Here is a 12,504-nt window from a genome sequence, read left to right on the forward strand (position 1 = left end):
TGGGCTCAAGGGGAGGGAGGGGCGGGGCTGTTTCAGACGCAGTGAGCTGTGGTGGGCGCAAGCGGAGGAAGGGGTAGGGGTGTTTCAGATGCAGTGAACACGTGATGAGCTAGTTTTCCCCAATCTGTTTGACTCTGTTTTGGCCACGATGTCATTAGAGTCTGCTGATAGTTTGCCTCGGCCGCCATCCCAGTGCCACCCCCCCCCAATCCCTGCCCCATGATCTTCCCAGGCAGACACAGGCCCCTGGAACCATGTTTCGTGCTGGGGGATAAAATCCTGTTCATCGCCCGCTCCCTAGAGCAGCCTGAGATGGGGCTCTTCTCCCTCCATCCCTTCTGCCTGCCTTCTGTCCCTTTCAGTCCCCAGCCATTTCTTCTTTCCTCCTTCCCTGGGGTGATGGGAGGTCGTGGCTGCTACTGGAAGTTTCATTGCACGTTCCGGAAGCGAATGTGTAGGATGGTCAGGGGCTTTGGGGGGTGGGTGTGGCTAACACATCTGCGTCTCTTCTTCATGGTGGATTTGGAGGATGAGAACTCGGGAAGGGGGAGGTGACACCCACTTAGAGCTCTGTGCAGTCCCTGGGCCACTGTCACTGATCGCATGCTCTCTGTCCACACCAGGACCTGAGCTCCTTCGCCATGCCGCTCCTGGATGGGGACCTAGAGACTTCCGAAAAGCATTCCTCTCGAAAGGTAAGACCTCCTTTTCAGGAGTTTCTCACAGCTCACTTGAGGTGCCACAGAGGCAGGCAGAGCCTGAGGCCACCTCCACCTTTGTGCTCATGTGCACGCCTGGCGGTAGCCAAGCCCACCCCAGGACAGCTCACCTTGCGTGGCCAAGCTTGGCATGCCGGCTGGGCTGTCCAACCTGGGAGGCTCCTGTGCATTGTTCCTTTTCTTTCTCGTGTGGCTCTGACTGTGGCCCACTAGACCCCGCTAACGTGGGCAGAGGCAGTGGAGGAAGATGAGTGATGAGCTAAGCCCAGTTGAAGGTATTGGGCACTGCAGACCATCTGTGGTCTTCGGGCTGAGCTCGACTGGCAGGACTTTGCCCTGCTGTCCACCAGCGCCTACCCCCATCCTCGGGCTCTCTCCTTCCACCTCATGTTGCCCCCTCTCCACACGCCTTTTTGTCCCCTTCCACTTTTCCTCTCCTCTCTTTAGGTCCTCGCTCTCCCTCCCCCACTGGTGAATTTCCCTCCCATTAGGAAATTAATGTCTCAAGGAGGTTGTTGACTGTGTAGAGTCAGGTGGCCAAGAAAGTGCAGGGTGGGGTGGGGGGCTGTGGAGAGGGATCCGCAGCATCAGGTGAGGGTCGAGGTGGCTGTGGTGGGGCGCAGAGGTCCAGGCTGCTTGCGGGTTTCTCCTGCAGCCAGGAAGCGAGGGTGGGCAGAGGCCTGGTGGGGGTTGTGCTCCCTGGCATCCTGCCACCCACAGACTCCTCTGGGAGGTGACAGCAGTCAGAGCTAGCAATCTGGGTGCTGCATGCAGGGTCTGGGCACGGGTTCCAGACGCTGGCCAGCCTGGAAGGAAGGCAAGAGTTCCCATGCTGGAAAAAGCAAACCATCTCTCCAAGCACTTGAATTACACACAACTGAATCAAATTGGTTTAGGCCTGTGGGGCTTCATTGGTGCCCGTGCCTTCCCTGCCCTCCCCCGAACAAGCAACCTTATTAACAGTTCTTCTGGCCCAGCCAGCAAAGACTGTTGGAGAATGGCCTTGAGCTTCCGGGCCAGCAGAGAGTGGAATGGCAGGAAGGGGCCAGCAAGCCCCAGCCCCCGTGCAAGGCTGTGGGATGGGCCCCATGGGTGCTGGGTCATCTTCTTCCTGTTTGACTCCGCAAATCCCTGCTTTCCAGTGAAAACCTTGCATGTAGTATCTGAGACTGCGGAAGAGACACACAGGCTGTAGCCTGGCCCCAGCTTGCTCTCCGGCAGCTGCATGACAAATGGCCCCATAGGCAGAGCTCTGCTCAGCAGACGCCTGAGTGCCCACTCTTCATTAGCTCTGCGGAGCCAGGCGCACTCTTGGGAGTCTCGTCCATACCCGGGAATCATCCGGCCACATTCAGCAACATATCATTTGGCTACAGCTTGCCCGAGAGCGAGAGCCGAGGCCCCGCCCCTGGGAGCTTCAGCAGTACCTCCCCAGCAGGCCTGTCCCTCCGCCTGGCTTTCCCACCATCTGGGAGTATGATCTGGCCCCCGAGGCTCCTGGTGGGAGGGGTTGAGCAGGGCCCCACAGCCACCATGCTTGGTCATTTTCTGGGGACAGGTGTGGCAGGGCTGCCGCCCTGGGCTCCCTCTTCAGGCCTGAGCACTGGGCACCCGACTCCACTGGCCTGGAGCTCAGAATACAGAGTGGAACCCCATTGAGGAGAATCCTGGGGTCCCCCTTGCCCATCAAATATGGTTCAAACTGGCATTCAGGGCCCTTGGTGATTGGTTCTCCAGGGGCTCATGGCTCAACTTCCCCCATGACCCCCACCCTCCTGGTGGTCCAAACAAACGGCCCTCTCTTTCTGTGCTTCCCACCCCCTCTCCTCAGTCTCCAGGCACCGGACGCTTCCCTGACCCCATCCATCGCCTCTCTGAAGCCCAGCTGGCTGTCAGGGCCTTCTCTGGGTCAGGATCTGTGAGGGGCAGGTTTCAGCTCTGGGCCCTTTCCCTACCTGCATGGTGCTGATGGCACTTTGGCCTTGTGGGCACTCTGCAAGCTCTCCTGTGGCGCCCGCTCCGCTGTGAGTCCCTTCCCCTGTAGGACTGGATGTCCGCCTTGGCTCAGCCCTCTGCCCAGTTCCCTGGTGAGCCCGCGGTGCGGTGCACAGAGCAGGTCCACACACAGGCCTGAGCCTGCCTTTCCAGCAGCTCCGAAATCCCACCCTCCCTCCAGTCCTCCCACGTGGCCTCGGCTCCTCTTCTGGTTCACACCCTCCAGGCTGCTGTCATCATTGTCACGGCCCTGGGAACGAAGCTTAGAGAACCATATTGCTGTCCATGTTATGGGAAACTGAGCTGTGACCAAACTCGGACCTCACCCAGGACCAACTTGTTATGTCACCTTGTGTTAGGGCCACCTGGTCCTTCTCTCAGCCCCCATCCCACACCCACCACTTGAAAAAGAACTCTTTTTTTTTTTTTTCCTTGAGACAGGGTCTCACTGTGTTGCCCAGGCTGACTGCCATCTTGTTCACCGCAACCTCCACCTCCGCCTCCTGGGCTCAAGTGATCCTCCCACCTTAGCCTCCTGAGTAGCCGAGACCATAGGCCACCACCCCGGCTAACTTTTGTGATTTTTGTAGAGACAGGATTTTGCCATGTTGTCCTGGCTAGTCTTGCACTTCTGGGCTCAGGTGATCACCCGCCTTGGCTTCCCAAAGTGCTGGGATTACAGGCATGAGCTACCTCTCCCCGCCTGAAGAATCTCTCATTTGTAAATTTATTCTCAGGATTTGTTCTGATTCCCGTAGGTGGGTGGAGTAGTGGCTAAATGGGATATTATATAAACGGAGAATCTAAATGCTTTTCATATTAAATGGTCAAAAAAGTCAGCTGGGCATGGTGATGACCCCTGTAATCCCAGCTACTCAGGAGGCTGAGGCAGGAGGATTGCTTGAGCCCAGGAGGTGGAGGTTGCAGTGAGCTGAGATTGCCTCACTGCCCTGCAGCCTGAGTGACAGAGAGAGACCCTGTCTCAAAAACAAACAACAAACTACAGGAAAAAGAAAAACACACTTCTTTATAGCAAGGAGAGCTTGAGTTAGAGGGTCCTATGGCACCACACTCTTCTTCCTGCCAGGCCCACTCACGAAAGTGTCCGCGCCAGGCTGGACCCTGCACCTCCACGTGGCGGCGCCGGCTCTTCGGCTGGGGAGGCCGCGGGGGCGGCTGCGCGGCGCGGTTCACGCCGCGGAAGGTGGCACTCTCGGGGCATCCCGTCCTCCCGGCCACGGGATCGGGGCTTGGGCCGCCCTCTAGTGGCGGAAGAACGTACCCAGGCCTTGGTCCGGGCAGCGCACCCCGAAGTGGGACAGAGACACCCCGAGTGGCACCGAGGCTGCCTGTGGGGTGCCCCGGGCTCCCTTCTCAGCACAGCGCATTGCCCGCGCGGCATTTCCCGCGTCTGCCCTGGTCCTCGCTCCCCGCGAGCCCTGCGGACGAGTTACTCGCCCTTGCTTCTGAACTGGGCCATCTCTGAGGTCCTTTCGGCCTGTGTTGCAGGTTTCCCGAGTGGTAGGGCGAGAGCTGTTTAGCATGCACCGTGCGCTTCCCAACCCCATGTGGCTTCATCTGACCTTTAAGCAGCCCTCAGGTGAGGGCACGGCCGTCTCCATTTTACAGATGAGGAAGCTGAGGCTCAGTGAGGCCAGGTAACATGCCCAGGATGACTCAGCAGGCGGCAGAGCTGGGCCAGACCCAGGCACCCAGAGGTGGCACAAGCTCCTCCACCCACCCAGCAGGAACATGACTGCGGGCACATGGGATATTTCTCAAAGCCTACAATGAGCTGTGCACCTTGGCTTAAAGTTATGGCGTCTGATAATTTTTTAAACCATAACTAGAATTTTAAATCATTGTAAAGTGAGCCTCAGAAGTTTTTGGCTTTGTTAACTTTTTTTTTTTTTTTTTTGAAATGGAGCCTCGCTCTGTCACCCAGGCTGGAGTGCAGTCATGCGATCTCGGTTCATTGCAACCTCTGCCTCCTGGATTCAAGCAATTCTCCTGCCTCAGCCTCCCAGGTAGCTAGGATTACAGGTGCCTGCCACCATGCCCAGCTAATTTTTTTGTATTTTTAGTAGAGATGATGTTTCACCATGTTGACCAGGGTGGTCTTGAACTCCTGACCTCAAGTGATCCTCCCACTTGAGCCTCCCACCGTGCTGGGATTGCAGGTGTGACCCACCGCCTCCAGCCAGCTTTGTTAACTTTTCTCCTAACTTCTGTTGGCAACCTCAGTTACTCAAATGCTGAAGCAGCTTGGAGGTGAAAACTTCATCATCTCCTAGGGCTGAGGTCTCAGGATGGAGTTCCAGGCCCTCTCTGTTCTGGAACATGGGGACCTCACAGGCAGGGAAGAGAACTGCCATCCTTGGATAGATGTGAGTTCTTGAGCGGTGAAGGCAGGCAGCCCTGTAAGTAGGTTAGAGGAGGGAGACACTTATTTTGAGCTCTGCTTTCCCTCTTCCCCTCTGCCTCTTGGAAGCCCCTTCTAAGGAGTGGGACAGGGTGGTCAGTGGACCTGCAGGATGTGGTGCTGCCAGCTTATGAGGGGCTGTCCTTGGGGGTAGGTGCTACCTGCAGATCATTCAGTGGCCACCTCTGTGGAAGAGCTTCGGGCTGTTTCTTGGGGAGGGTTCTATATGGGGGCCGTGTGGTGAGAGGGGACAATGATGAGAGTCCCAGACAAGGCAGGAGACAGCGTGTCCAGAGCGTGGAGTGACTGCATCCATTCATCTGTCTTTCTGCAGGTGGACAGCCCCTTCGGCCCAGGAAGCCCCTCCAAAGGCTTCTTCTCCAGGGGCCCCCAGCCCCGGGCCTCCAGCCCTGTGTCTGCACCCGTGAGGCCCAAGACCAGCCCCGGCTCTCCCAAAACTGTGTTCCCGTTCTCCTACCAGGAGTCCCCACCGCGCTCCCCACGACGCATGAGCTTCAGCGGGATCTTCCGCTCCTCCTCCAAAGAGTCTTCCCCCAACTCCAACCCTGCTACCTCGCCCGGGGGCATCAGGTTTTTCTCCCGCTCCAGAAAAAGTAAGACATTGATGATATTGTTTCAGGTGGGTGCTGGGCTGCTGGGGGCCTCTTCTGCAGCCACACAGCTGTGGTGGCACCAAAGCTGCCAGGTGGCTGTGAATGGCTTGGTGCTGAGTGCCTGCGTCTGTTTCTCCCCCACCCCCCCAAACAAATCTGTCTCCAGAACATCAGTTTCCACCTGTCACTTTCTTCCCATGCTAATCTATCAGAGCCTAATCCTTCTGGTCCGGCCCCGTCCTTGGATTAACTAAACATCCCAGTACTCGCAGTATGGCTGGTATGACACTCCGATGACACATTGACCTCCAGCCTTCTCTGGAGCCTGCAGGCACGGAGCCAAGCCTAGGCTCTCACCCAGGGCCAGGGGCCACCCCACAGGTCTCCCACTCTCCATGGTTTGGTATTTGGGGGCTTGACTACACCTGTTTCTGGCAAATCCTAACTTTTTCGGTTTGGGGCACTGGGCAGCAGGGAATGGAATCCAGGAGGGATTTGCTGGAGAAAAGGAAGAAGGAAATGTGGGTGTTTGAGAGAGCTCCACAGGCTCATGAGAAGGCTCACAATCTGAGGATATTTTCACTTGAGTGCCATCGATGATAATACAAAATCTTATCCTTTCGCCTTTCCTGTGTCTGTTCTTTCCGATTCTTTCCGTTGACTTAGCGTGTTTGTACTGGGGAAGACAGTGATGTGGAAAACAGATTTGCCCTTGACCGTCAGAGGCCTGGGATAGTTCGTCTTTCTCTCCAGCCTGAGTTTGTACTCAGAAAGACCTGCAATACTGCGTGTTAGAGCAAGGCTTTCTCTCTGCAGGGCCGGTGGCAGCAGGAGGGGAATTTCAGTGTTTCTGACTTCAGACTCTTCCATCAGGCAGTGGTGGCCACAGGACAAGAAGCCAGGTCTCTGCCAGCCTCCGTCTTCGTCCGGCACCGCCCTGCAGGCGGAGGGGTTGGTGCCTCGTATTCTCTGTGCGAGGAGCAGTGCTATCCCCGGGGCAGATTTTGTGCTTTGTCTTTCTGCGTAAAACAAATGAAGGTGCTTCTGCCTGTGGGTCGTGTGCGTTGTCGGGGGTGGGTCCTGACCAGTCTCTACACTCGCCCCCCAGGCTGTGGGATTGTCACAGTTCCCTTTAAGTTTGTGCACTTTAGTCTCAGGAGGCACCTTTCTTCCGCCCTCTGTCTGTATAAACATTGTCCAGAGACGATGGCTCTAGGCGCTGTCCAGAAGGAGGAAATCAGGCCTGCCCCGACGGAGAAGCTGCGTGAGGGCTCAGGTCACACGAGTGGAATTTGTGGAAGAGAGGGAGGACGTGTCTGCAGTTTGCCTTGTGGGAGAACTTGCGATGTTGTGTAGATTGAATGTGCTGGAACTGCTGGATGAAAAGACAGGATTCCTGCCTTCAAGGGCTCCGAGTCAGGGGCAAGCAGGCTTCAGAAGGGATGAGGTTGTCTTCACGGTGAGGCCCGTGCCAAGTTAGGACTGGCTTTCTGAGCGGGGCAGATGGCAGCACAGAGAACCTGGTGATCGATGGGAGGCATGCCCACAGGAGCATGGGAGCTGTGAGCTGGCTTCCATGGGGACGTCTTGAAGCTCTGGCGGGAACCATCACCCTCTGCTTCCCTCTGCATTGTTCTCCACGGGGGTGGGAGGAGACTGCAGAGAGGGAAGAGTGTGGCGAGGAGGAGGTGGGTCCCTGCAGGCAGAGGGTCCCTTTGGGAGCCCAGCAGCGGCACCTCAGGGCACTGGCTGCAGCTCAGCACAGCATTCAGTTGGAGGTGTGGTGCTGTCACCACCCCCGCCCCAACATTCAGCCTGGGAAATGAGCTATTCTTTTAGAAACTGAGTCCAGAAAGATCTCCTCTTGAAATCGTATCAGTTTCTTAAAGTGTTCCTCCTTTTCACCGTCTTTCATTGTTATTTACGATGTTTCAGTTTCATCCTCTTTCAACTGTTTTCTTTCAGCCGCTGACAGAATGGCAGATGGATAGAATCAAAGCTAGAAGGGACTGTAAGGAAACCGTTTATGGGGGAAGAAAGCATATGCATATAACAATTTGAACACGGCGTGTACAGGGTGTGTGCGGATTTGTATAGATGTATGCGTGTATATATGTGCATACATGTATGTGGGAACACACATAACACCTTTTTTATTTTTTAAAAGGACATCCCTTGGCCTGCTAGGGGCAGCTTCTAAGTGAAGAATTAAAAGTAGATGAGTGGAAAGAAAATGTTGCTTTATCTGGCATTCCAATTTTTTGAGACTATCTTCATTTATTGGTAATTAAAAATGAATACATCTTGAAAAATGTGTCAAGCTCCCAGACCTGAGCTTCGGGGCAGTGGCAAGATGGGGAACAGAAGTTGCGGGTGTTGGTAGCAGCAGAGGAAGGAATTGGAGCCACCAGGAATGCCTGGGGACAGCCAAGGCCCCGTGCTCAGGCTCAAGGGCTGGCAGGGGGAGGTTGGGATGTGGCAGGGCTTAGTGAAGGCGTGGGGAGAACCTGCAGATGGCTGAGGGGGACGTCCAGGGTGGCATGCTGGGCCATTTTGCATTGCTGTAAAGGAGTACCTGAGGCTGGGCCATTTATAAAGAGAAGAGGTTTGTTCGGTTCATGGTTCTGCAGCCTGCCCAGAGGCATAGCACCAGCATCTGCTCCTGGGGAGGGCACAGCCATCCGATGGGAGCCTCATGCCCACTGCACAGATAAAACCAATTCCCCAAGACCTTGGTATTGTAGTAAAGTGTTTAGTTAATGTGAGGCCAGCCACATGGGAGATGGAGCTATCGTTCAAATCGGTCTCCCCAAAGGCTCCGAGCTGAGGATTTTTATGGACAGTTTGGTGGGCATGGGGCTGGGGAATGGGTGCTGCTGATTGGTTGGGAGTGAGATCATAGCGGTGTGGGAACGGTCCTCCAGCACTGAGTCTGACCCTCGGTGAGGGTCACAGGGTCAGCTGAGTCATGAGTCATGGTCTGGATGTGGTCCATTGGTTGCCAGAATTCAAGTCTAAAAAATTACCTCAAAGACCAATCTTAGGTTTTAAATAGTGATGTTATCTACAGGAGCAATTGGGGAAGTCACAAACCTAGTTCCTCTGGCCCTGTGACCCCAGAGCAGTAAGAGATCATGGAAACTACACCTGCATTTTAGCAGAGTTCAGGCCCCTCCCATAATCCTGATCTGTGGCCTTTCCTTCCTCCCTTGAAGGTGTTTTCCGGTCCAAGCAAGGAGGGGGTTAGTTTCAGCAAGGTACTGTTATCATCCTTGCTTTCAAATTAAACTGTGAACTGGATTCCTCCCTCAGTTAGCTTGGGCCCCGGACAGATGATGAGCACAGCCAGCCAGCCGGTGAGACTGGATGCAGGTGGAGTGAGCCAGCTAGACCTTCTCCTGCTGCCATCGTCTCTGCAAAGGTGTTTGCAGGGGCTCCGTCCAGTTCCACTCATGGAGAAAGGCGAAGGCAAGCCGGGGTGTGCCGAGCTCCCATGCGAGAGAGGGAGCAAGACGGAGGGGAGAGGAGCTGGAGTCTTTAAAACACTCAGCAAAGAGATGAAGAGAGGGGACTCACTGCCGTAGGGAGGCCACCCAGCCACTCAGGAGGCATCTGTCCCAGGACCCAAACGCCCCCCACCAGGCCCCACCTCCAACAACAGGGATCGAATTTCAACCTGAGGTGACGGGAAACACACTCAGCCTCTGTCAGAGATGGGTCTCTGGACCAGAGCAGGTCCCAGAAGACGCTGTGCTCACAGCACGGGCACGGGCCTGGGGCTGACTCTGCCGACGTCCGTGTGGGGTGCTGCGGCCATGAAGAGCTAGACCTTGGGGCCCAAGCTGAGCCTGGCCGTGGCCCCTTCCATCCAGGCCTGTGCTCTGCACGGGAGGAAGCTCCGCAGACTCCCCTCCATCCTTTCCTTAAAGCCAGGGGCCCAGGCAGGCAGATGGAGTCTGAGCGAGCCCCACCTCCCGCACTGCGGGAGCCAGCTGCAGGCTGAGGAACGTGCGGTCTGTGCCTTCGTGGGGCCTGACCCCGGCAGTGTGCAGCACCTCGGGGGCTGTGGGGATGAGGCTGGGCCTCAGAAGCAGAGACAGCGAGGCCCCTGGTCCCCCCCCACTGCTGGGTGGGGGCCCACAGTCCACCCACAGCTCCACACCCCTGCGTCCCCAGTCCACACGCTGGGGTACCTGAGCCCCTCCGCTGCCTCTCATTCCAGAAACCTAGAGCTGCTGCCTGCTCACTGCCCGCACGGCCCAGGCTGGGCCTGCCGCCTGCCCCTCTCCCCCAGGCCTGAGCACGGTCTGTGAGCCTGAGAATTGCTTTTTCCTACACAGACAGCTGCTAAGGGCACGGGGCCTGGGGCTACATGCTGGGGCCCCTGTGCACCTGGGGCCTGGGCCCTCCCTTGGGATGCAGGGACGCTCTCCCTCACGTCTTGTAAGGTGTTGGGCACCGAACATGGGCCTGACTCTTGGTCCCTTCAGCGGCCTTTTTCTGTTGCAGTCCTCAGGGTCCTTAGCTAGAAAATCCCCAGGTTCACTGTTCTTGCTTGTCAGGTACTGTGGAGAAGGCAGAGCTGTCACAGCTCTGCTTCACCATCTGGGTAGAATCGTAAAGGCTGTGTCATGGCTCCAAGCTGCTCACGAGGGCAAGGATTGACTAGGTTGGGGTGGGGCATGGCTTCAGAGAAGTCCCCTGGGATGGGGAGTTGTGACCAGAGCAAGCGTGATCCCCAGGGCAATTGCTCAGGTTGCTGCCCTTGAAAAATCCTCAGCCCAGCTCCTTGGCTTTCCCCAAAAGAAGCCATCCCTGCCCCAGCCCTGTGGCTGATACGGCACGAGGGTCTGGGTCTCTGTGTTGTGGGGGTTCCTTGACTGGGAGGTCACCCTGAGCTCCTTCCAGATGGCTGTTCAGTTGTGCTTGGTGTGAGGCTGGCCTGAGGGATGCACAATCTATCTGCTTTTCTCCTACTTAAAAACCTATTCCAGGATCAACGTTCCTAGACTCTAGATTGCTCCCCACACCGCCCCAGAACTAACTTCATGAAACCGAGCCTGAGAGCTATGCCGTCAGCCCGTCTGGAGGGTGTTAGGAAGAAGCAGCCCATGAAAGCCGTTGTGTCCACTGGAGGGATGTCATGAAGACTTTGTTCATTTCACAAGGCCCCGGGGAGGAACTTGCTGTCTGGTCTGGGTACCAGGAATAGCTGAATTTCTGATCAGCAGGACTGCTTTTGTCTATAGCAGACATGAATCGTGCAACAGCCCAGTTTCCTCTGTCTGCGTTGGCTGCCAGCAGCGTTTGAACCAGATTTGTACAGAAGGCATTAAGGGATTCACGTCCAGCCTCTCTGAACCCAGTTTCCACCCCTCTTCTTTTACATTCACGCTACTTTTTAACAAGCAAACGATGTATTGGAAGGATTTGGGGGCATTTATGGAATTCAAAAAAGAGCTGAACCCTCAGGACCCAGGAAGGGAAGGAACCAGGCTGGCCCCGAGGTCTCAGCAGCCGGAAGTCATAGATCTTCCCGAGAGATCCAGAGAAGTCCTCATCTGTGTGTCACTCCGTTTACCGTTCCAGATCCTTGTTGAAGATATCTAATCAGCCCAGTTGGGATCCCTGAATCAATCAGCGTGGGGTGGGGTGGGGGGGGCAGGGGCACACAGCAGAAGCAGAATGACCAAGAACCGGGAGCTAGGGCAGGAAGCTCTAGGATAAGAGGCCCAGCTGGCAACCCGAAGGGGGCTGCAGCATCCCGCCCTCCACGGGTGGCGTGTGTGCACACTCGCAAGGATGCCCTCATCACACGAGGCCCACTGCTTCCCCAACGGAGGGTGACGCCGCCTCACATCCAGCCTTGACGTTGAGGATGTGGCTATGATCCCATTTTCTGAGTCTTCAGTCTCAAGGTAATGCCCATTTCTCAAGTTCTGTCTCCATCTCGTCTTTCTGTCCTATAATTTATGGCCTACATGACAAAAGTAGAATCTCGAGTTTTGACAGGCTCCTCGGGTGATACTGATGTACACCAGAGCTTGATAAACACTGTTTTCCTTCTCCTTTTTTTTTTTTTTTTTTGGGAAGGAGTCTTGCCCTTTCCTCCAGGCGGGAATGCAATGGCGTAATCTTGGCTCACTGCAACGTCCACCTTCTGGGTTCAAGTGATTCTCCTGCCTCAGCCTCTGGAGTAGCTGGGATTACAGGCGCCCACTACCACACCTGGCTAATTTTTGTATTTTTAGTAGAGACGGTGTTTCGCCATGTTGGCCACACTGGTCTCAAACTCCTGACCTCAAGTGATCCATCCACCTCAGCCTCCTGAAGTGCTGGGATTACAGGCGTGAGCCACCGAATCTGGCTGGTAAGCACTGTTTTCTATTATTAAGGGGAAACAAAGCAGGAAGATGAAAATTGTGATCCTTATCATTTCAGAAGGAAAAAGGGGTAATTCAATCTTCAGAAACTCTAAGAAAAGAAAGGAAGGAACGTAGGTGGAGAACAGCAGGTACCTAGGCTGGCTGGTGTTTTTTGCCCAGGGAAGAGAACCAGACCTTTCTTCTGGAAGGATCTTACCTCTCGGAGATGCTGTAGTCTTTCACTGACACTTGCCACTGGTCAGAGGTACAGTAGCGTGAGAATTCGTGGTGTGGCCGGCGTTCTCATCACTCCGCTTCTAGCCACAGAGGAGAAGCAAATGTACTTCCCTCTGCTGATTAGTCGAACACCCCAACCAAAACAACGTCCC

At 55.6% G+C, this 12,504-nt stretch overlaps 1 protein-coding gene across 7 annotated transcripts in view; it reads left to right on the forward strand.

Annotated features, from left to right (window-relative positions):
• Positions 1 to 12,504, forward strand: part of PRKAG2 (protein kinase AMP-activated non-catalytic subunit gamma 2) — a 324,559-nt gene that overhangs the window by 86,501 nt on the left and 225,554 nt on the right. For 4 of the 7 annotated variants that reach the window (XM_032244967.1, XM_032244965.1, XM_032244964.1 and 1 more), the window contains exons 2-3: positions 624 to 695; positions 5,471 to 5,750. In XM_032244967.1, the coding sequence (XP_032100858.1) occupies positions 624 to 695; positions 5,471 to 5,750 (352 nt within the window). The remainder of the gene's footprint in view (positions 1 to 623; positions 696 to 5,470; positions 5,751 to 12,504) is intronic. The other 3 variants (XM_032244973.1, XM_032244972.1, XM_032244970.1) reach the window with 1 other exon arrangement.

Source organism: Sapajus apella, unplaced genomic scaffold, assembly GCF_009761245.1.
Source record: "Sapajus apella isolate SASKATOON/1434 unplaced genomic scaffold, GSC_monkey_1.0 scaffold56, whole genome shotgun sequence".
NCBI classification, from domain to species: domain Eukaryota; kingdom Metazoa; phylum Chordata; class Mammalia; order Primates; family Cebidae; genus Sapajus; species Sapajus apella.